This window comes from Pelophylax lessonae (assembly GCF_965119305.1).
Source record: "Pelophylax lessonae genome assembly, chromosome: 3".
Taxonomy (NCBI): domain Eukaryota; kingdom Metazoa; phylum Chordata; class Amphibia; order Anura; family Ranidae; genus Pelophylax; species Pelophylax lessonae.
The window spans coordinates 371,386,911-371,410,265 of NC_138770.1; the positions used below are offsets into that span (position 1 = coordinate 371,386,911).

At 39.5% G+C, this 23,355-nt stretch overlaps 1 protein-coding gene across 1 annotated transcript in view; it reads left to right on the forward strand.

Annotated features, from left to right (window-relative positions):
- Positions 1 to 10,981: 10,981 nt before the first annotated feature.
- GJA10 (gap junction protein alpha 10) overlaps positions 10,982 to 23,355 on the forward strand; it is a gene marked incomplete at both ends in the record, with an annotated part of 61,513 nt that continues 49,139 nt past the window's right edge. Inside the window, one exon of the mRNA XM_082252457.1 lies at positions 10,982 to 12,580. Within this exon, the coding sequence (XP_082108583.1) occupies positions 10,982 to 12,580 (1,599 nt within the window). The remainder of the gene's footprint in view (positions 12,581 to 23,355) is intronic.

The window sequence follows — 23,355 nt, forward strand, 5'->3', positions numbered from 1 at the left end:
CCTGGGAATGCACCTGGTCAGAATAGCACTAGTTGCAAAACCAGTGTCAACTTTTTGATACCACCTCAAATATCAGAATTTGTGTAGAAGTTGTTTCATGAGATTTTCTGCTGTGGGGTCAGGTTTTATTATTTTTTTCAGAGCCTATTGTCTCACATGGACATTTGCCCTGCTGAAAGTGCCCACAATACCCAACCTCCAGAGCTACAATGCTTTACTTGCACTTAAGAAGGATCTGGGTGTTTTGGTAGATCATAAGCTTAATAGAAGCATGCAATGCCAAGCTGTGGTTTGCAAAGTGAGTAAAGTTCTTTCTTGTATTAAGAGAGGTATAGACCCCAGACAGAGAGATATAATTTTTGCCCCTGTACACATCATTAGTAAGACCTCATCTGGAATATGCAGTTCAGTTTTGGGCACCAGTTCACAAAAAGGATATTGGGGAACTGGAGAAAGTGCAGAGAAGGGCAACTAAACTGATAAGAGGCAATGAGGAGCCCAGCAATGAGGAAAGATTAGATGAACTGAATTAAATCTCCCTTGAGAAGAGGAGATTAGGGGGATATGATCAACATGTATAAATACATAAGTGGTCCATATAGCGAACTTGGTGTTGAGTTATTCGCTTTAAGGTAATCACAGAGGACCAGGGGGCACTCTTTACGTCTGGAGGGAAGGAGATTAAATTTCCAAATATGGAAAGGTTTCTTCAAAGTAGGAGCTGTGAAAATGTGGAATAGACTCCCTCAACAGCTGGTTCTGGCCAGCTCAGTAGCTTGCTTTGAAAAAGGACTGGATTCTTTCTTAAATGTACATAATTTAACTGGATACTAAATTTTTTTTAGGTAAAGTTGAACCTTGTGGTGCTCGCTCCCAGCTGCTCGGCACAGGAAAATATTTGCAGCAGCACATGGTCCCCACATTGACTTACTACTTGCATACTGCATGCTGGTGGTTGGCTGGCCAATATAAAAAAAATCCATTTATGGCCAGCTTTAGTTCATACAAAAGACACAACTGCTGATAAATAGATAGGGACCCCTATGCCAAACTGACAGCCAGCTCCGGCAGTTTCACCAAGTTCTGCTAGTAATGCAGGGACAAAAGTCCTGAGCATCTAAGATATGCCCAAAATATTTAGATTAAGTTTCTGGTTCTACCTTATACTGTATGTCAAGGTCTTAAAGTGGTTTAAAGGATCTGGCATCACTAAGAGTCAATGACCTGGAAGCATGCAGGAACTCTGGTCTTGGGTGTGAACTTTCATCCTGCATGCATGTTCCTGTTCAGCAACTAACTACGCAAAGTCAAAACCAAGATGACAACCCTAGATATTTCACCTTTAGTGAACTTTTGAATAACCATATTGGTTTCCTTCATCTGTCCCATAAAAAGTAATCATCAGACAAACATCTAATTTAATTTATACCCGCTAAGGTTAACTGTGTAATTTCTCTGTTCTTGGGGGTCAACAGACTGTGTATGTTTAGGGCTCCCTGCCATAGAGTGTATTGGGTTGCTCATCTACCTGAAGGCTTACAGGTAGATAGGCTGTTTAGTATATATGGCAGAAAGCAGCTGCATGAGCAACTGCTGACTAACAAAACAATAAAACAAAACATTTCCATGTGTAACATAGCACTCAAAAGTGCTGAAAATGATCATCTAATCTGTAGCCTGTGCTTGTTATCATTTTAACAGAGTGGAGGGGAGGAATTAAAAATGCATGTATTCCCAAATAAATAAGCAATGGCAGCTCCCATTAATCCATAAATACTTGCTGAAAACAGATAAGGGTGCAAATTTTTGTTGTGACCAACACCTCTGCCATGTCTTTTCCCTGTCATTTTAGCATCCAGTGTAGACCACCTTGCTGTTAGTGTGATTTAAAATTCCAGCAATTAAAAAGATGATGATGGGTCTACACAGCTCACATTTTAATTTAGGAGTTTTTTTTTTTTTTTATACATACACAAGATTTTCTGAACCCCCCCCCCCCCAAAAAAAAAAAAAAAAAACGTCTAGGTCATTTAGCTCCCTGTGCTGCTGCTTCCCCTCCACTATTACCAGCAATTTTGACAGTCACATGTTGCTATATATTGCATAGCAGGAGTGCCTGGTAAAATTCAGCTATTCCTGTGTAAAATTGCACCTGCAGCTAGTCTTCAGGTCTCATTAAATAATACAACATAGCAAAATGTACTGTTGTATTGAATATATTAAAGTTGTGACCTCTGATCTGCATAATACATCAAAAACATTTTTTAATAAGGAATTAAATAGCAATAAATTTAATTAACCATAAATGAACCCTAAGCAACCCTTTTCAACATCTTTCTCCCCTTAGTTATTTTTTTCTGATTTTAATTTCAGTTTTGTTTTTTACATTGTTTTTTAGTGTCACATGTGCAAAGTTGAAACAAAATTATTTGAAAATTTGCCTTGCTTCGCTGCCAGAGCTTTTTTTGTATTTTTTGCACATGTTTAAAAAATAATTTTAGGCCTGAAGATTACATAAGACACACAAAACATTATCTATCTATATATATATATATATATATATATATATACACACACATACAGTATCTCACAAAAGTCAGTACACCCCTCAAATTTTTGTAAATATTTTATTATATCTTTTCATGTGACAACACTGAAGAAATTACACTTTGCTAAAATGAAAATGTAAAGTAGTGAGTGTACAGCTTGTATAACCGTGTAAATTTGCTGTGCCCTCAAAATATCTCAACACACAGCCATTAATGTCTAAACCGCTGGCAACAAAAGTGAGTACACCCCTAAGTGAAAAAGTCCAAACTGGGCCCAAAGTGTCAATGTTTTGTGTGGCCACCATTATTTCGAGCACTGCCTTAACCCTCTTGAGCATGGAGTTCACCAGAACTTCACAGGTTGCCACTGGAGTTCTCCTCAACTCCTCCATGATGACATCACTGAGCTGAAATGAAGGAAATTGCTATTGCTATGAGCATGGACTTTCCCGGCACCACAACATGACAATAATGTCATAAAAAGTTTTATTTTATTTAGAAAAATAGTTAAAAGTATTTAAACATCATAACAAATAGGTATGAATATAAACAGAACATTTAAAAATTAGATCATAGGTATACCATCATTGTAATAGAATAAGGGTAACCCTCAATCACCACTGACGTGTACAGATACCATATAGACCTGTTACTCATAAAAAGGTCATAGTATATATGGTGGTAGTGAATATCTGATGATGAGGGGACCGCTGAGCAATTGGTTTTCTATACATGTTTCGCGTTTTTACATAACGCTTCTTCAGGAGAATATTATCAAATACAGTATCAAAACAAGATCTAAAAAGAACAAGGGGACAGTGCATGAGTTACATACAATATACATCCTTGATTCTAAAACATCATGCAGTAAATTAGATATGTGTTTAGAGACAGATATGTCTATACCATTGTATATTAAAAGATGTAGTCAAAGATACATAAAAGGTTTCTTACCAATACATAATATGTAGATATAAGTAACGACAAGTCCCAATATGGAACTGATTTGAGAGGTTTGGACTGCAGTGGAGGGTAGCTGAGTGCTCAGACTATGTACAGATAGAGGTGGGAGGATATTTAAGAAGAAACTTTTTCTCTCGTTTTTCAAACCTATAGATATAAGGTATAAACAGTCATAGTGTTGCTCATGACACTAAACAGAGCCACATAGCGTACACAATAAATATCTTTGATTATTAGGTGTCAATAGGGTGGGAGGAAAGAAAAGCAAAAAATCTCCATTTCCTTACCCGGAGTGTACTTTTGATGGAGTATGGTGTACCAGATAGGGTGCAATGTACACTTTCTGAAGGTTGTCTGAAGAACGTCAAAAATAAATTTGGCACCTCCAAATTCAGCAGGGTCAGATCCTATAAAGAGGACACAACATACTGTCTATATGGAGAATATATACTATAACCCTCTAGGGGGTATGTATAGGTAATAAAAGGTACTGATATATGTGGGACCGTACGCCCAAAAAGAGAACAAGGGGGAGAGGAAGAAAGTTTCCCATACGTATAGGTGCTCCGTATAGGTCCAGGGATGTAGTGCTGGCTTGCTAGAGGGCCTGGGTAAGCATATTAAGTGCTGAAAGATCTCTAGATATTAGGGTATTATTAATGGGTGTGCCTTCTAATCCATTAGGTACGAAGAGGGTGGAACAGAGGTGAGGTAGCACCTGGTTGCTGAAACAGTAGAAAATAGCACTACTAGTAAGTGGGCACAGGAAATCACTGTGTATCTGTGACTTCATGTATAAAAGACATACAATTAACAGGGAGGACATTTAACTAGCCACTAGGTGGCGAACGTCAGCATGTACTCCATATAAGTGTATCTTACCTTGTATGTAACTCCCTCTCCGGTAATCTATTCCCCGAGGACACAGGGCAGGAAATGACCCTATTGATAGCCAGGCAGACAGTGACGTCTGTCCGACTATTTAAATATCCTCCAGCTGAGTGACGTGCTGCGCTGGTAAGCGTGCTGACGTCACTCAGCCCGGCATAGTAATGTCTCTTGCCATCCACCGCAGCTGCGCATGTGTAGTTACATGCCGCTCAGGGATGGTATGAGGACAAGTCTGGGGGGTGGAGAGTAGTGAGTGTACAGCTTGTATAACAGTGTAAATTTGCTGTCCCCTCAAAATATCTCAACACACAGCCATTAATGTCTAAACCGCTTGCAACAAAAGTGAGTACACCCCTAAGTGAAAAAGTCCAAACTGGGCCCAAAGTGTCAATGTTTTGTGTGGCCACCATTACTTCCAGCACTGCCTTAACCCCTCAACCTTAACAGGTCAAATTATAGAATAAAATTGATCATTTTTAAAGTAGACCTTCAGTAATTTTTCATCTTTCCATCTATTAAATTCTCTGCCCTTGTTGTTTTAACTTTGGATAGTAAAACATTTTTTTCTGCCAGTTAATACCTTATACAGCCCACCTCCTCTTTCTTGTCTGGTAAAAAGCCTAGGCTAATGACATCATGCACAGCTCTCTCTCTAACTCTTGTGAGAGTTTGCCAGCACGGGAGGAGTAGTGAGTCATAGGAGAGCCAAGGAGTGCTGTGTGTGTGTGTGTGTGTGTGTGTTTTTCTGTGTGTCTGTAAATCCAGGAAGTGAACAGTCAGCAGCTTCAGCTGCCCACAGTTAAAATGGCTGCAGCCAGACTTAGTGGAGGGAAATTTCTGCAGCATATTTGACCAGTACAGAATCACAGTATATATAAAATAATATGCAAAGTGGTTGGAGGGAAGCTTCAGAATGGCAAATATGTTTTTATTACAAATTATGTGAACAGACTGCAGTTCCTATTTAAACACTGGACAAAATATAATAAAAAGTATTTCTTAATAAAATAGTACAGGACACAGGATCCTAAAGCAGTATTAAACACAAAACCAAAAATGTATTATATTGCAGGTTACCAATTATTAGATGTGGTGGCTTTATTAGTTTTATTTCCTTTTTTTTTTCTCTGTTTTTACCAGGTGATCTGGTCAGCGACACACCTCCTGTATTAGTGAGACACAACTCTGGATTAATGAGAAAAGGAGGCACAGCAGACTGCAGTTTTGTCAGTCTGGGGGTGGGAGGTAGTGTTAAATATATTAGCAGATTTAATTACACTATTGAATTGAAGCCAAACTCCATCTCACACTTTAAAATCAGTTACCATGAACAGCTTTTTTTTCCTTTTAGGATAAAGGTTTTGCATGAATAAATAAAAGCTGAGCATTTTAATCACCCCTGCCAATGGTAGGTGTTTTTTCTAATCCATATAAACTCAATTTTGCTGGAGAGCTTGAGCTTGTGAAAAACAACAGACTTGCTGGCTAGATCACCTGAAATTAGAAGAAAGAAAGCCTAAAAAAAGGAAACTAATAAAGCCATCATACATAAGAACTGGAAAGCTTCAATAAAATAAATGCTTTGTTTTTGGGTTTAATACTGCTTTAACCACTTGCCAACTGCCTCATATAGGAGTATAGCGTTAGAGCGGCTCTCCTTTGCCGAATCATGTACCTAGTACGTAATCCCGCACTTCCAGTTAGGGGGTGCGTGCTGCCGGCGCCACAAATGTGCTGTGATTAGACACAAGCCAATGGATGTCTGCTGGCACCTGCTGATTGGCAGGGAGATACTCCGAACAGAGCTCTGCCTATGTGAAAAAGGCAGAGCTCTGTTCCGTCTGCAGGTATGTGGTGGGTTTTGTTTCCCTGAACAGCATGGAAACAAAATCATGTTTCCATGCTTCATGTAACCCCTTCCACTCCCAGCAAGCCTCAGTTTTTTGCTACTGTTCTTAGGTTATGAAAGTCTTATCTCTGCTGCTATTATTTTTTTATTCATGACTCTTTAGCATATTTCTATTTGCTACATAGACACTGAGGTTCATTCGATGCATCCTTCCAGATTTGTTTACTCCTCAGCTGATATTTATTGTACATTCAATAATATGTCACCTTGAATGACAAATGACCTGTGTTATCATTCACCCTAGTTGACCCTCTTTCTACAGGGTTATTCATTTTATTTTTATTATTTTTTATCCATTCATTTTTATAGTCATTTTTATATTTATTTCTTAATACCTTTCATTTGGTTAACACATAAGTGATAATTTTGCTTTTTTTTGTAATTTTTACATTATTACTTCCCAGTTAGTTTAGTTCAACGGCGCTCTGACAATTATTTTTTTTTCCCCCTTGTAACCTCAAACGTGGAAGGAGGAAGTATACGAGCACCTTAAATTTTATGGAGAGGCTTGACGTGCTGCTCTCTCTGTTCCAGATTGAGGCTTGAGTAGCTTAAGTTCTGGTCTTAGGTACCAGAAGTCTAGCGGCTATGTTGGTGTCTGCCATGCGCACTACATACTGAAAGTGAGGCTTGGCACTCACGCATTGATGCCCCAATGTTAGATGCTTGCCAGGTGCGCCTCACATTGAAAATGAGGCTTGGCACTCACGCATCGTCACCATTTTGGTTGTTCGATACAGGGAAAACATGTTTTATTGTTATGACCGTGGTGTTACAGGTAATTTGCTCAAATTGGGGGTCACATTTTTTATATAAAAACCCAATGATAACAATGGTTTCACACCCCAGATGATGTCTTAGGAGATGAAACGCATTTGGTCGATCTCTGTTGTGTGCCATTGCGTAATTTGCTGTCTGCTACATAACATATTATCTACTTAATTGTAAGTGTTCTTAACCTTTTAATAAACCTCATTATTATATGGTTTTACACTATGTGGAGGCTTTTTGTTTTTCGTCTCTGGTTATTCATACACTGAGCTTAACTGGAGAAGAATTCTATCCATGCTTAAATGTGATTCTGTGGATCCCTTATTGAGTCGATTCCATTGAGGGTGGATGTGGAGCATTCCGGAGTGTGGAGAACAGAGTGGAAAGTGGTGGGAGAGATTTCAACTACCTTCTTCCCTTCCCTACTGAGGGTATATACATCACTGCTCTGTTGACCCATTTGGCGTATGCTATTTTGGATCCACTTGTTCCGGTAAGTCTCCTTGATGTTGGTGGTGGGTGATTCACTCACAATCCTATTTATTATTCACTTGGATCACACATTGAAGATTCACGTTTTTTTACTTTTTGGACACTGATTTGGACTTTTTGGATCTATGGACTGTTTTTTCTTTACATTGATTTCTAATTAGTGTCACGGTACATTTTATATGTACCATTATATTTTTTGTAATTTATTTTACTGCATGCACTTAGTTATTTTACCTTCACAATTACACTATAATTTTGTGATGTTAACAGTCATTGACATGTATCATTTATGATTCATTGTGGTGTTGTTGAGTCCTTCCACTTTATATTATTTCAATTACTAGTATAAGCGCCACACTTATTGTTTTAATTTACTCCTCAGCTAAGCCTTGGAGGACCAGACTGTGCCTGGGAGAACATGAGGGTCCATCCTGTAATGTTGCTTTGTTGCTGCATTGGTGCATTGTGTTGGCCTAAGTTCTTCCAAGCTTAAGGATATCATTTTTTTCCTCATTGATGCAGTATATGCAGTATGCTTGTCTGGTCCCTTAGAACACTCTTTGTCAAATAACTCAAAGGTCACCACATTTTTAACCCTCCTAAGCATTTTGCCCAGCAATACCATATTAAGAAGGATTTCCTGGGCAGTCCCAAATAAGGACCTTGCCATTTTCTGCTTGTGCGAAACCTTTCTGATTTTTGTTGAGGATGTCCCTGTAGTTAAGGTACTAGTAGACAAAAGCTTAGATGTCCTCTTCACCTGTCCCCTTATTCTGCTGGAACACTTAGACCTCAAAACCTGCCATGTCTGGAAACAAACTCCCCTCACAATGAGGGTGTGCCCCCACTTGACAGAGTGGGGGATGTCTGCTGGCCTTCTTGGTCATTTCTTGGTCTCAAGAAATTTCAGATGTTTGGGTTCAGAGCTCTGTATCGAAAGGCTACCTTTTTTCCCCAAGGTGGTTTCCACCTACCAACATAACAAGGACACCTTATGTCCTGCTCCAAAACATTCCAAGGAAATTTCTCTTCACTGTCTTTATATAGTATCTACTGTTTGAGTCTACCTTTCTGCTACAGCTTCCTTCCAGCAATTGGATTTCCTCTTTGTCCTTCTTGAACATTCTCTTTAAGGTCTCCGTATCTCTTCCTCCACCCGGTGTTGTGTCGCCCACTCCTCAGCTGGACTGCTATTGGAAGCCTTTTTTTTCCATGTGATAGCTAAACCATGACTTCCGCTGAATTTCCTGCTGCTGCTGTAGCCCAAAGCTACTAGCAACACAGTCCTAAAAATAATGTTTGTTCAGCAGTGTACAAAAGGGTGAATAGATAAGCCCTGTTGTAACTATAGATGCATTTTGTCTTAGAAATTTGCTAGATTGCCATTAAGTCACTAAGTCTGCATTGCTATTAGGTGCTAAAAAAGGCGGCCATAGACAGTTCGAATTTCGGCCGGTTCAGCAGGGACTGGCTGAGATTCAAACCATGTATTGGCAGGCTGAATGTACCTAAGTTGATTGGTCAATCAACTTGGGTACAAGAGCCTGTCGGATTTCTGAGAATGTGGGTTTGATTTATTAAAGGCAAAAAGACTGTACACTTTTCAAGTGCAGTTGCAATCTGCAAGGATATTTGCTCCAGAGTTTAGCAAAAGAGGTGAGGCTTCACTTTTCAAAGAAGACCCAATCATGTCCAAGGAAAATTAAAAACAGCATTTTTGCTTGCATATGATTGGATGATGGAAGTTAGTAGAGCATCCCCTCATTTACAAAGTTCTAGAGCAAAGGCCCTTGCAGAGTGCAACTGCACTTGTACAGTCACAGTGTTATATCCTTTACTAAGAATGGTATTTTATTTTTAACATTTCTCAAATGGTAAATAACTGCATAGCTCCCAAATGTCCCTGATTTTGAGGGACTGTCCCTGATTTGGAACAAAGTCCTTGTTCCACTGCCCCTCTTTCCTCCAACTTTGTCCCTCATTTTGGTCTGATCTACACAGTTACATATAAATTGCACTATTTATCTTTCAAAAATAGTTTCCCAGTGCTAAATTGTTCATCCAATTTTTAAATTGCTGCATTTGTAAAGCAAAATTCCAAATCCAGTATAAAGGAATAGTAGTGGTGAAAAAAGCACTTATGGGTATAATTAATGTTTTTTTTTGTATAATTGTCCTTTAAGGCAGAATGGCAGGGTGTGTGTCCTATGCCTACATCCTTTTGCTAATAGGTGTCCCTCGTTCCCCTCTCAAAAAGTTAGGAACTGTGTTCTATAACCCTAGCAGCTTTAGGTACAGGGCATGTATCTGGGGATGCCCAAATGTGATGAATTTGATTCCCTACTACATGAAGCCTTAGCACAGGAGTGTCAAACTGGCAGCCCTCCAGCTGTTGCGGAGCTACAAGTCCCATCATGCCTCTGCCTGTAGGAGTCATGCTTGTAACTGTCAACCTTGCAATGCATCATGGGACTTGTAGTTCCCCAAGAGCTGGAGGGCCACCAGTTTCACACCTGTGCTAGCAGCTGGAACTCCTGAGCCATCCGTGTAAATAATCAAGAACAAATACAGCCTAAATATATTTAAAGTATATCACATACATAGACCAAGATAGATGGTACATTTACAAGAAAAACCTTCCAATTCATGGAGCCATTTATGCAAATGTGGCCTATGCCACAAAGACGACCAGGTCAGCGTTAGGTGAAAGGTCACTACCACACTCATTTTCAGAAGCCAAAAACGAACATACAATTCCAAAGAGCTGCTCACATATGGTACAGGACGGTGTGCTTTCTGTAATGTATGCTGTGCTAATCTCCCTCTACTTGATGTATCATCAGATTTATACTTTACAGTGCAGATGTGAATCTTGGTGATGACTGTGGGAAAATGTTTAGTGTGGATATTTAGATATATTAGGGATTTCTGTATCTGAGAGATGGGAAAGTTTTAATAGTGGGTATATTTGGGAGTATCTTCATTTAGAAACAGGTAAGCAAAAGAGGTTTTGGTAAAAACAGATTACCGAAAAATGTAGCAGGAATAATGCACAAATATGTCTAAATGAGAAACTGAAGCAATGGCTATCTACTGTATGCACTGTACATCCACTTTCAGTTTTGACCTTAATTACATCACGGCAGCAACAGAGCTAACAAGTGATTGCATATTGGCTTTCTAAATGTTATCACATAAATCTAGAAGTGTCAGTCTTGGAAAACATTAAATAATGAGGGCCCACATTCAGATGTTGTAAAATTACAGTGCTGTTAACTGTCAGAACCCATGTTGTCTTTTCCAAATATCTCTGAACACCAAGTTTTACATTTTACATGACAAATGATGTTCTCATAGTAGGTAAAGTGATCTATTAAAATTGTGTTGCAGGCATGAGAACGTGAAAATGGGTGACTGGAACCTTCTGGGAAGCATTCTGGAAGAGGTTCACATTCATTCCACCATAGTGGGAAAGATCTGGCTCACCATCCTCTTCATATTTCGAATGCTGGTGCTAGGAGTAGCTGCAGAAGATGTTTGGGATGATGAACAAGAAGAATTTATTTGCAACACAGAACAGCCTGGATGCAGGAATGTCTGCTATGATCAAGCATTTCCTATCTCGCTTATTAGGTATTGGGTGTTGCAGATAATTTTTGTGTCCTCCCCATCCCTAGTTTACATGGGACATGCACTTTATAGATTGAGGGCCCTGGAGAAAGAGAGACAGAGAAAAAAGGCCCAAATCAGGGCAGAGCTGGAAGAGCTAGAGACAGTTATTGATGAACACAGAAGACTGGAGAAGGAGCTGAGAAAGTTAGAGGAACAAAAGAAGGTGAATAAGGCTCCCCTTAGAGGTTCACTTCTACGGACCTATGTGCTGCATATCCTTACCAGATCCGTTGTAGAAGTTGGCTTTATGGTGGGACAGTTCTTGCTGTATGGGTTTGACCTTAACCCACTTTACAAATGTTCACGCTTTCCATGCCCCAATATTGTAGACTGTTTCGTATCCAGGCCAACAGAAAAAACAATCTTTATGGTTTTCATGCATAGCATTGCTGCTGTGTCATTGTTTCTAAATATTTTAGAAATCTTTCATCTGGGTATTAAGAAGATCAGACAAGGACTTTATGGAAAACATCTTTCAGAGGTCACAGAAGATGAAATAAGCATTTGCAAGTCCAAAAAGAACTCTGTGCAGCAGGTTTGCATGTTGAGTAATTCTTCTCCAAACAAGATTATACCTTTGTCTTCGAGTAGTTATAAGCTGATTCCTGACCAACAAATGGACTCTGTTGGATTACCTGCTTATCTTCCACCGGCTCCGGGATTTAAGGAAGTACAAATGATTAATGACCAAGGTCAATATGGTAAGGTTATAGCCACTGAAAAACATAGGAGGAGTGTGGATCATCTTAATACTGATCAGCAGAGTGGACAGATCAACATGCACTGTAAACAAGAATCTAGATATGTGGACCGTCAGAGAATGAGCAATCACATTGATCAATACCATGGACAAATTCTGAACCGGACTATGCCCGATCAGCATCTTGCAGAGCAACGGGAAGAACAGCATGTCTCTGCATTACAAAAGAGAAATCTCTCCTCAAGTAGCGAGGACTCACATAAAAAATCTCAACACAATAGCTGTTTGGGGTCCAAGAGCTGCATTAAAAGTCATCAGTCTTTAGACCAAGCAAGGCACAGTGCAGCACACCCTCTGAGATCATGCCTCCATTCCAGCCATATGGAGCTGCCATCTGCTTTGCGCAAATACAGCAGAGTCAGTAGCTGCAGGGACTTTGCTGAAGACCGAAGTGATTCTGCAGACAGTGGACACCGAAAAATCAGCTCCACTTCCAGAGGCCTATCAGAAAGTAGGCTGGCTAGTGATCCAGATAGTTCTGACTCAAGAAACGGCTCAGGATCTGAATCAAGGAGACGAGAGGAAAGCTCCAGCATAACTCCTCCTCCTCCATCTGGGCGCAGAATGTCAATGGCAAGTAGAGGCAGACAGTCAGTGGTTTATCCACTTTACAGACTATTGGTCTAGTTTAGATCCCTCATTATATGTACTTATGCTATAAATAATAAATATGTAGCATCACTAGAGATAACACAAGAATTGTCTGGTGGTAGGCAGTAATTGTATGGAATACATTTAGAGCATAGATAATATAGTTTAATATTATGATAATGAATGCATAAATAGACAATATTGTTGAGAACATTCAAGAAACCTTTAAAGTGGTTGTAAAGCCACTTTGTTATGTTTATACATTCCTCATACAATGCAGATTTGCACCTTATTTCAGAGTGCCCCTCTGCGCTCACATGACTGCTCGCTGCTCTCCTCTCCTGATCTGACAACTGCTGTGAGAAGGGCTGAGAACCCCCGCCAACGTCAGCCGAGAGGAGGGGAGGAGAGTGGCGTGCAGTCATGTGAGATGTAATGTAATTGAACAATGGAGATTGTATGAATATAACAAAATTATGATAGCAGCAGGAGGGGAGGGGCAGGGAGGGGCAGGGAGCCGAGCAGCATTGTCACTAGCTAATAGGCAGGGAAGGGGGGAGAGAGGACAGAGGAGAGACAGCGGGATGACGGAGGCACGAAAACTGACCACAGTATCATGGATCAGCACATGAACATGGTCAGTTTACAGAGAGGAGGGCAGCACCAGGCAGGATCAGCTAGGTATTTTAAACTATACAAGGGGCCATATTACACAGCACAAACACTGTGCTGTCATTCATGCTTTAAGGGAACTGGATCAATTTTTTTGGGTACAAACACTTTAACCACAGAAAAAATCGTCTTTTTATAACTACAACATAATTTATTAATCCAAAAAGTCTAAATGAAGCAGATACTGCTTAGTTACTGCATAAGGGGCTCTGCTTTCTTCTTGCAGGCCTCTCCCTGTGTCCACATTGGATCTAGAGGAACTAGTGGAAGGACAGGAGAGGCAGTTCTTCAAAAGAGTAAGTTATGGTCAAAGTCTTACCTGAAGTTTGCCTTACTACTAAAGTATAACTCCACATGTTCCCAATTTTTATATTATAAGCTAGGGTATAAAAATGTACTTTGCAAATAGTACTTATTACTATTTAACAAGTCAAAGTAAATAATCACTACACACCAATTTGCTGCTAGATCAGTGAATCAACAAGTGCAGAAAAATAAATTATACGGAGAATGAAAATGTGCACATATTGGCACAAACATGTTGAAATGGCACAATCTCTTCTGCACAAATTGATTTCAGCATCAGGAAGAAAATTGGCTCAAAATCTTCTTCTATTCTGACTTTACAGGCTACTGAAACCTCCTGAAAAACAGAAGTATCGATCACATTTTTAAATGTTTGTTGCACAACGATGTATAGTTATTCATAGTTGATAGAATATTTGTATTTGATTAAAGGTCACTTTACTGATGTATCTAATGTTTCTCCACATCAACAAGCAAAATTTACACATGGCAGTGATAGTTTTTTTTGTATGCCTTTTGTGAAATTGCACACTTTAGGAATGTTGGGTCCTATTCACTGAGCTGCTAAAGCACACAACTAAGTAACCCTCCTCTTAAAGGAAAGTGAATTCTTTAAAATTGCCCAGATGCTCCAAGTTTATTGCATAATTTATTTGTCTAGAATGCGAGGCATGCTTTAAGAGTATTATACAACTATTAATGAAAACTTTTGCACAGTGCATTTTTGGGCAGGAATTTAAAATAAGCAAAATAAATTACTTAAGTGCTTGGCACTTAGTTTTAAAACAATTTTGCCCATGTTTGCTAATGTAAACAGTGTGATTTTTACTTGGTTACGGACCCCTTTTTATAGTATGGTTCTCTTCTTAACATAACTCTATATTATTTTCCATATTATTTATAAACAATTTTCCTATATACTTATGTGGCCAAATCATAAGTCTAGAAGGACCCATAATATCTATTTTAAAAATCTATAATGGCAGTCAACAAAAAGTACCTGTTACAGCACATTGAGTGTAAGCTCCATGATCCTACCCCATCAGGTTAATAGATTTATATTCAGCCAAGTAAAAGAACTTGTAGCAAACACCTCAAAATTGTCTGGTGCGGTGCCAAAAAAAAAAAAAAAGGTATATTTGAAACCTAGGTAGAAAAAAGAGTGCTGCTGTCAAAGTATTTTTTATGTCATTTAAATTTTGGAAACACCAGAAAATTGTGCAACCATTATAATTTTTTGTGCACAAACAGCCAAATCAGTTTATCTTACGTTTATCTTAACATTACGCTGATAAACTAGGAAGAGTTGTAACCTAGCAAGGAAAAACTGCTCTCCTAAATTTGACTATGGACTTCACCATTATTTTCCTATATATTCCAAATAAAACATACAGAGTTAAAATTGACTGTATGTATTCACATCGGCTACTTAATTCAACACTATCTGTCCAAAAAATGTACAAACATATAGAAGCAGTATTTATCCCAAAAGTAAACATTTGTTTTATTGCAGCTTACCAATTCTTTGATGTGGTGGCTGCATTAGTTTTGTTTTTTTTAGGATTTCTCTCCTTTAACCACTTGCCGACCGCTTACTTTATATTTACGCAATGGCTATCTACTGTATGCACTGTACATCCACAATGTGGCTCTCCCAGGCAGAATCACGTTAATAAACGTCATCTGCCTGGGAGGAGATAGGGGGTGAGCGTGCACCCCCCGATCGTCAGCGGGGAAGCCAGTGCAGGTGCGGTGCTCCGATTGCTGTCTGACACTGGCAATCTCTCCCCGCTGACAGAGAAGGACGGTCGGCTGATGTAAACACAGCCGTCCGTCCTTCTCCCTCGGATGATCACAGAGGCTATGTGATCCTGCAATATAGGATCGCATGTCTCTGTGATCATCTCACAAGCCCAACCCCCCCCAGTTAGAATCACTCCCCTAGGCCTACATTTAACCCCTTGATCACCTATACTGTTAACCCGTTCCCTGCCAGTGTCATTATTACAGTAACGGTGCATATTTTTAGCATTGATTACTGTAGTATTGTAACTGGTCCCCCCAAAAGTGTCAAAAATGTCAGTTAGGGGTCCGATCTGTCTGCCGCAATCTCACAGTCCCACAAAAAATCGCAGATCGCCACCATTACTAGTAAAGAAAAAAAAATAAAAATAAAAATGACATAAATCTTTCCCGTAGTTAGCAGACGCAATAACTTTTGCACAAACCAATAAAAATATGCTTATTGTGATTTTTTTTTTTTTTAGCAAAAATATGTAGCAGAAAACAAATTGGCCTAAAATGTTAAAAAATTTAGATTTTTAATTTTTTTTTTTGGGAATGTTATCTAGCAAAATGTGAAAAATTGTGCAGGTGATCAAATATCACCAAAAGAAAGAGATATTTGTGGGAAAAAAATAATGTTGATTTTATTTGGGTACAGCGTTGTACAACCGCGCAATTGCCTGTTAAAATAACGCAGTGTCGAATCGCAAAATAGGGCCTGGTCATTAAGGGGGAAAATCCTCCGGTCTGAAAGTGGTTAATTTCACCTGGTGGCCAGTAAGGCTGGGTTCACACTTTTGAAATATTAGACATCGCATGTGATTTGCACTGCATTTCTGTGCAGATCACATGCGATATCTGTTAGATGTGAATTCAGCCATACAAACTGTATAGCTGAATTTGCATCGCATTGGGACAAAACCCTTTTTTTGGTCTGCATTGGAATCGGATCTTATGGGTGTTCACACCCATGCAATCCGATTTCTGCACCATTTGGCAGTTCGCTCTGCGATCTGTGAACTGATTACCTTTGTATTGACACCCACAGTGGTTCGCATAGGGCAGTGTGAACTGCCTGCCAGAGACATGGGATGCAGGGAATTCACACTGGAATCGGGCTGGTTCCTGTACCGTAATTGTGTGAATCCAGCCTAAGTATGTTGTTTTCTCAAATGAACAAGCTCTCTTGCAGATGTAACAGTTGAGACAAACCATTTGCTACTGACTGGGGTGCTTACAATGAGCAGCTTTTATTTATGTATGTAAAACCTTTATCCCCAAAGGAAAACAAAATGTTGCTGTAACTGCCCATAAAGTATGAATTGGAGTTTGGCTTCAATTTGTTCATCTGAATAGTGCACCTAGCACTCTTCTACCCCCAGATTAACAATGCTGCTGTCCAGAGGTGTATCTTCATCCATAGAAGAGGTACCCTAATACAGGAGGTGTAATATTGGTCAGATCACCAGGTGAAAACAGAGGGGAAAGCCTACAAATCTACATATACAAATATACAAATACATATATACATATACAAATACACATCTAAGGTATACTGCAATGCATTACGTTTTGGTTTGGGTTTTAATACAACTTTAAATATGTGCAAAAACTAGGATGCAAAACTTTCCTGGAGATGAATGCTGTCTGATAAAGTGCTTGATTAATTATTATTGAATCGTCTAAGCAAAACTCCAGACTTTGCATAATTCTGAACTACTATATATAGTTCAGAATTATGCAATGTCTGGAAGTCATTAGGAATGACCTTTTTATAGAGATCTGTACATGTATTTTTGACTCCAGTGGACACATGTTATAATCAATATACTTCATTATCTAAGTTACACTGATTTAACTACCAACAGTAATTACAATGCGTTAGGCATTCACACATCAGCCAGGCTTCTCTGACAGGGCCCAGTGTCACTGCATGTGCTTTGCTGTCTATATCCAATAATAGGATTCCGTATTATATTCAGTGAGCAGAATAAATTAAGATAGCTATATGAACCTTTACAAATAGACCTTTATACAGAAATATGATTATTTACTTGGAAAAAAAATGTAATACCTAATAGAAGGAAATGGTAATCAGTAATTTAGTAAAACCAATCTGCTTTCCCTTGTGTGCCTATTTTACACTGCTAAAAAATAGAAAAAAGGACGCTTGTACTTGCAGCAGTTAGATAAACCAAAGTTGTTCATAAATAGGCGACCTCTACCCAAGAACTAGAGGTGGTGAGACATCTGCCTGTTCCTAAAGAAGTTGCTAAAGCACCAAGGCCCAAGTTGGAAATTTCCATAAGTTATAACAAGCACACCTGACAGAAGACTGAATAACCCATAATAAGAGAATAAGGTTGTATTAGTTCCAAGGGAACAAAATTACCCAATTGTCACAAGCAATTCTTAAATCAAGAAAACATTGCTTATGATTATATACTCATTTATTGCCACCCTGGTTACGCATATTTTATAAGTTAAAATTCTAAAGAAGGGGGTGATAATCTAAACAAACAAGACCAAAAAATGAATATTTAGAGCTAGATTTTTTTTCTCTTTTTTATTGGATGATTATTCTTGTTTTGTGTGTGCATTTATTCCTTTAAATCAGTGTAATAATGGTATACAACACACATGCACATTTAACCGGTTGCCAACCGCAGCACGACTATATACGGCGGTGGTCAGCCCCGGCCAGGCAAAGTGACGTATATATACGTCACTAGCCTGTCACTTGCTTGTGAGCCAATAGCGGGCGAGTGCGCGCCCGCGGGGGGCACGCTCCCGCCCCGGCTCGTTCCCTAGCAAGTCCGTGCGTGTGACCGGCGGACCCGATGTCCGCCGGTCACTCGCGATTGTCCGCCGTGAAGGGAGAAAGGCAGGCGGCTGATGTAAACAAGCCGCCTGTCATTCTTCCCTGTGTAGGAATGGTGATCATACGGTTCTACTATGTAGGACCGTTGATCACTGTTCCTGCACCAGTAGCCATGTCCAATCACAGTTAGAAGCACGCCCCTAGGGACATACTTAACCCCTCCTTCCCCAATAAAGCTAACCCCTTCCCTGCCAGTGTCATTTTGCAATAACAGTGCATATGTATAGCACTGATTACTGCAGTAATGTCACTGGTAACCCCAAAAGTGTCAAAAATGTCAGTCAAGGGTCTGATCTGTCCGCCGCAGTGTCGCAGTACAGATAAAAAAAAACTCAGATCGCCACCATTACGCGTTAAAAAAAAAAACAACAAAAATTACAAAAATCTTTCCCTTAGTTAGTAAACGCAATAACTTTTGCGCAAACCAATCAAAATACGCTTTTTGCAATTTTTTTTTACCAAACATATGTAGCATAAATGTAGGTACAGTGAGGTAAAGTGGCGCTGCCTAATATAAGGTGCTGAAGAAATTAAATGTTTTCAAGTGTAAAGTGCTATAGTGTTAATTGAAAGCAAAAGACCAGTTTCCGGCAATAATACAAATTGTCCACCGGTTTGGTGTACTAAAGTGTTCAAGTGCAGATTTAAATAAATAAATAATAGTGCCAATAAATTTGTGTGTGGAAATATATATATATGTATAAGAGCACACTAAATATAATGTGTGGTGTTAGCTAATATGGGTAAACTATACGATGAAAAGAGTGAATCACAACTATGCTGATACTAAATAAATATGACAATAAAAATATAAATATAAATGTGACAATAAGTAATGCTCATGCAGCAAATTAATAGTCCCAAAAAAAACAGCAAAGCACCGAAATCGGTAGACCAACAGTCTTTTCTATTGCTGGGTGATTCAGTGGGGTGTGGAGAAAATATTCCAATAATCGGTGAAGAACAGAAATTTCAGTAACATTTAAAGTGCTTCAAATCCTTTCGGGGTGATTTGAATGGTGAGTGAAACACACAGGTGCACCCCTCCAATTTCTCCCGCACTCACCGGAGGTATGCACCCCTGCAGGGGTAACAAGCCTTAATGCAGCGTGGTCTGTGAGGCTCCTTGCAGAGGGGTTTTCTCCACACCCCACTGAATCACCCAGCAATAGAAAAGACTGTTGGTCTACCGATTTCGGTGCTTTGCTGTTTTCTAGGACTATAAATTTGCTGCATGAGCATTACTTATTGTCACATTTATATTTATATTTTTATTGTCATATTTATTTAGTATCAGCATAGTTGTGATTCACTCTTTTCATCGTATAGTTTACCCATATTAGCTAACACCACACATTATATTTAGTGTGCTCTTATACATATATATATATTTCCACACACAAATTTATTGGCACTATTATTTATTTATTTAAATCTGCACTTGAACACTTTAGTACACCAAACCGGTGGACAGTTTGTATTATTGCCGGAAACTGGTCTTTTGCTTTCAATTAACACTATAGCACTTTACACTTGAAAACATTTCATTTCTTCAGCACCTTATATTAGGCAGCGCCACTTTACCTCACTGTACCTACACTTTCTCAATGTAGCCTTTGGGCTGTGTTTTTGAGGTAGGCTGCAGCCACATTCTCCGTCCAAAAGCGCGGATTTCTCATTCCCCACTTGTAGCATAAAACAAATTGGCCAAAAATGTTAAAAAATTTTGATTTTTACATTTTTTTGGGGAATTTCATATAAAAAATGTAAGAAATATTGTTATTTTTGCAAAATTGATGCTCTTTTTTTGTTTATAGCGCAAAAAGTAAAAATCGCACAGGTGATCAAATACCACCAAAAGAACACTCTGTTTGTGGGAAAAAAAGGACATCAAATTAGTTTATACAAGAAAAGTTCCCCTATGTATGGGACTGTAAATGCCACTGACCACTGTGTTTTGTATAAAAATATCTTTATTAAATACCAAAATTAGAACCAAACAAAACAGTAACATAAATCAATAACATAACAGGGCATTAAAATATGCATGCATATGACAGACCAAATACCGAACCAAATAGGGGCGCTCAGGTGTACAAGGCGATCATGGAACCGGAAACGACCCTACGCGTTTCGGGCAAAAAAAGCCCTTCCTCAGGGGTCACCCAAAGCTCCAGATACAATACCTAGTATATCTAGAAAAGGAAAAAATGTTTTTAGTATAAATATAGAGAAATTAGTCCATATACATATGAGTAGGTGAACATATATTATATCTCATGTTTTTAATCTCATAGTATATACTTAATGTTGATGGACCTACCCTTAGCGTCTAGCCCTATGGGTTGGATTGGTCTGTCGACTAAAAATGGTATTGCTACCATCGGGAGGAATGCCCAAGTTCCCACAGGCCCGTTCAAGGGCTACGAAGTCCGTGAGAGCATGAAAAAAGTAGTAGCATCCGCCCAGAGGGACCAGCAGGGCACCACGATGACCGGTAAAAAAAGTGGCTCAATATGGACTACTCCCGTGAAGGGGGATATGTTCATATGGCAACCTAATACACAGAAGTGAGGTAAAGGGAGGAGTAAGGAATAAGTTGACTAGTAATAAGAATTTTTAACAGCGAATTAGTCACTGACTCCTTAGAGTGATAGGAGGCAATATTTACCTGTAGTGTACAGGGAGAATAAGACCACAGAGGGTCATATGTAGTACAAATAGTAGTAGTCTTGTATAGACGAGATCAAAGTGTATATGTATCTGTAAAGGTGAAAAATCCAATAAGTGAATGAGATATGGTATTAACTATCTTGAGTAGAAGAATAGTGACCCAATAATGTGGTGACATAGTAGTCATAGTTGTGTAGCCAGTTGCCAAAATACACACCCCAAAGAAGAGAGCATAATCGAGCTATAGGGATAGCTGCTGTGTGTGAAGTGACTACCAAGAAAAAATAAAGAAAAAGTGAAAACATAGAAAAAGTGGTTACCATTTTGCCTCAGAATATGCAACAATTTAAACCATCATAGCTTCTAATAAAGAGATGCAATAGGCCGCCCATAATAATGCTTATCACAAGAAGCTAATTTGGGCATTTATACATGCGTCAAAGATGGATTTATGGTAGTATATATATATGCATATACATATACATCTGGGCAAAGGGTGCCAGTTATAAGTCAAAGGTGCGCAAAAAATAGAAGCATGCCATTAAGAAATTATGCAAAAAGCCATAGAAGTGAAAAAAATTGTTGTGAATCATGCAGGAGTCCCCCCATATAGGGGAGAAAGAGTACCCATAAGAATCAGAGTGAAAATATGGAAGAGGTAGATAAGCAATACACCTACGTACCATACATGCTACAGTAAGGACGACCCCATACGTGCCATACAGTCTGAAAATAGTGAGTGGATAAGCTTACCTGTCCCTCGGCTTCCTATGGGCTTGACATCCTCTGCAGAAGGACGCCAGCCCGAACTGTTTATAGGGAATTGAGCGGACGCCGGCGCTTGCGCAACAGAGGCATGCGGCATCATCCAAGTGGTGTGTGAGCCAATCCGATCATCCGCCCGTGCAGCGCAGACCCCGCCCATCCCGGAAGGAGAGGCCGGATCTGCGCTCCACGGGCACCGACGCGGGAAACCAGCGATTCAAAGAAGAGGGCTGGTATGAGCGGGGGGCAAGCCCAAAAAGGGCTCCCCCTACCCGCGCCGGGAGAACCTACAGCTGGCATTGGGCAAATGCAGGCAAATGTCAGCAGAGGACTGAGAAGGAAAGAGAGAGCAGAAGAGAGAAAAGAGTAAAGATACGATTAGCAGGGAATGAACAGGGGAAATAGGGAAATGCCATGAAAGGCAAAACAAAGAAATTTTGCGTCTGAGAGATGGTTGGTGGACAAATTAGGTTGAACCGTGGTCCCTAATAATTAAATCAGGAATTTTATGTCATATATTACGGGGGCCTGAAGTGCTGTTAATTTTGAAGCAGACCATCCGTGGAAAGTCCAATCAGAATTGGAGGGGGGCCACACAGATGGATCGATATCGGTCTATCACTTACATGTAACAAATTAGTGTGTCAAATTTACCTATACATATTATAGCAATTCCACATTTGCATTAGCATATCCTACAACGATATATACAGAAGCGCATATATATAATCCTATACAGAGCATGTCACCTTATATGATCTATACACCAACGTTGGTTTCACATTTAGATGTAACAGATAGTCACATAAAAAAGATGATGACCATGATATAATAATATTGTCATATGGATTGATATATTTGGTAGATCTTTCAGTATATCTCTCTTACTCCCGTGTGGAGGAACCCAATTATCACAAACATATATGTATATATATAGCAGGCAACGTGAGTCGTATAGGGCCCACGTATGTCATATATATGATAAATGAAATGATAAATAAAAAACTTAATTGGAATATATCAGCCATATGTATCTCATATGTCAGCTCTATAGGGGACATGCCCATGGAAGAAATTGGACATAGGTAGGTCAAGATGGAGGGGTTTAGAAATTTTATGGTTGTATCCCAATCAGTGAACAGGAAACGACCCGTGTCAAGGGGAGATAGGAATATTCCTACTGTTCCCATCCACCTGAAGCGAAGCCCTCCAGAAAGGGTCGAAAGCTGACAACGTCATTCAAACCCGGGGCTGTAGTGGCATTCAAGTCTATAATCCACCGTGTTTCCCACTGTAGAAGGGTCTTATTCCAGTCCCCCCCACGGGGGCTGGGGTGGACCCTATCCAAAGCTAGGAATTTCGGTACTGGGGGAATACCCATGTGCATGTCTCGTACGTGTCTACCGAGGGGTAGATCTGGATCTCGTTTTTGCATACTCAATACATGACGATAAATCCGTTTGTGAAATGGTAATTGGGTCTTCCCCACATAGTAGGAACCACAGGGACAAGAAAGTAAGTAGACCACCCCAGCTGTTTTACAGTTCACAAAGTGGTGTGCTTTAAATATCCTGCCATTAGGGAGACAGATATTAGTATCTCTATTTATATACTGGCAATAGTTGCAACCTCCGCAAGTGAAGGTCCCAAACCTTTTACATGGGTCTTTACGATA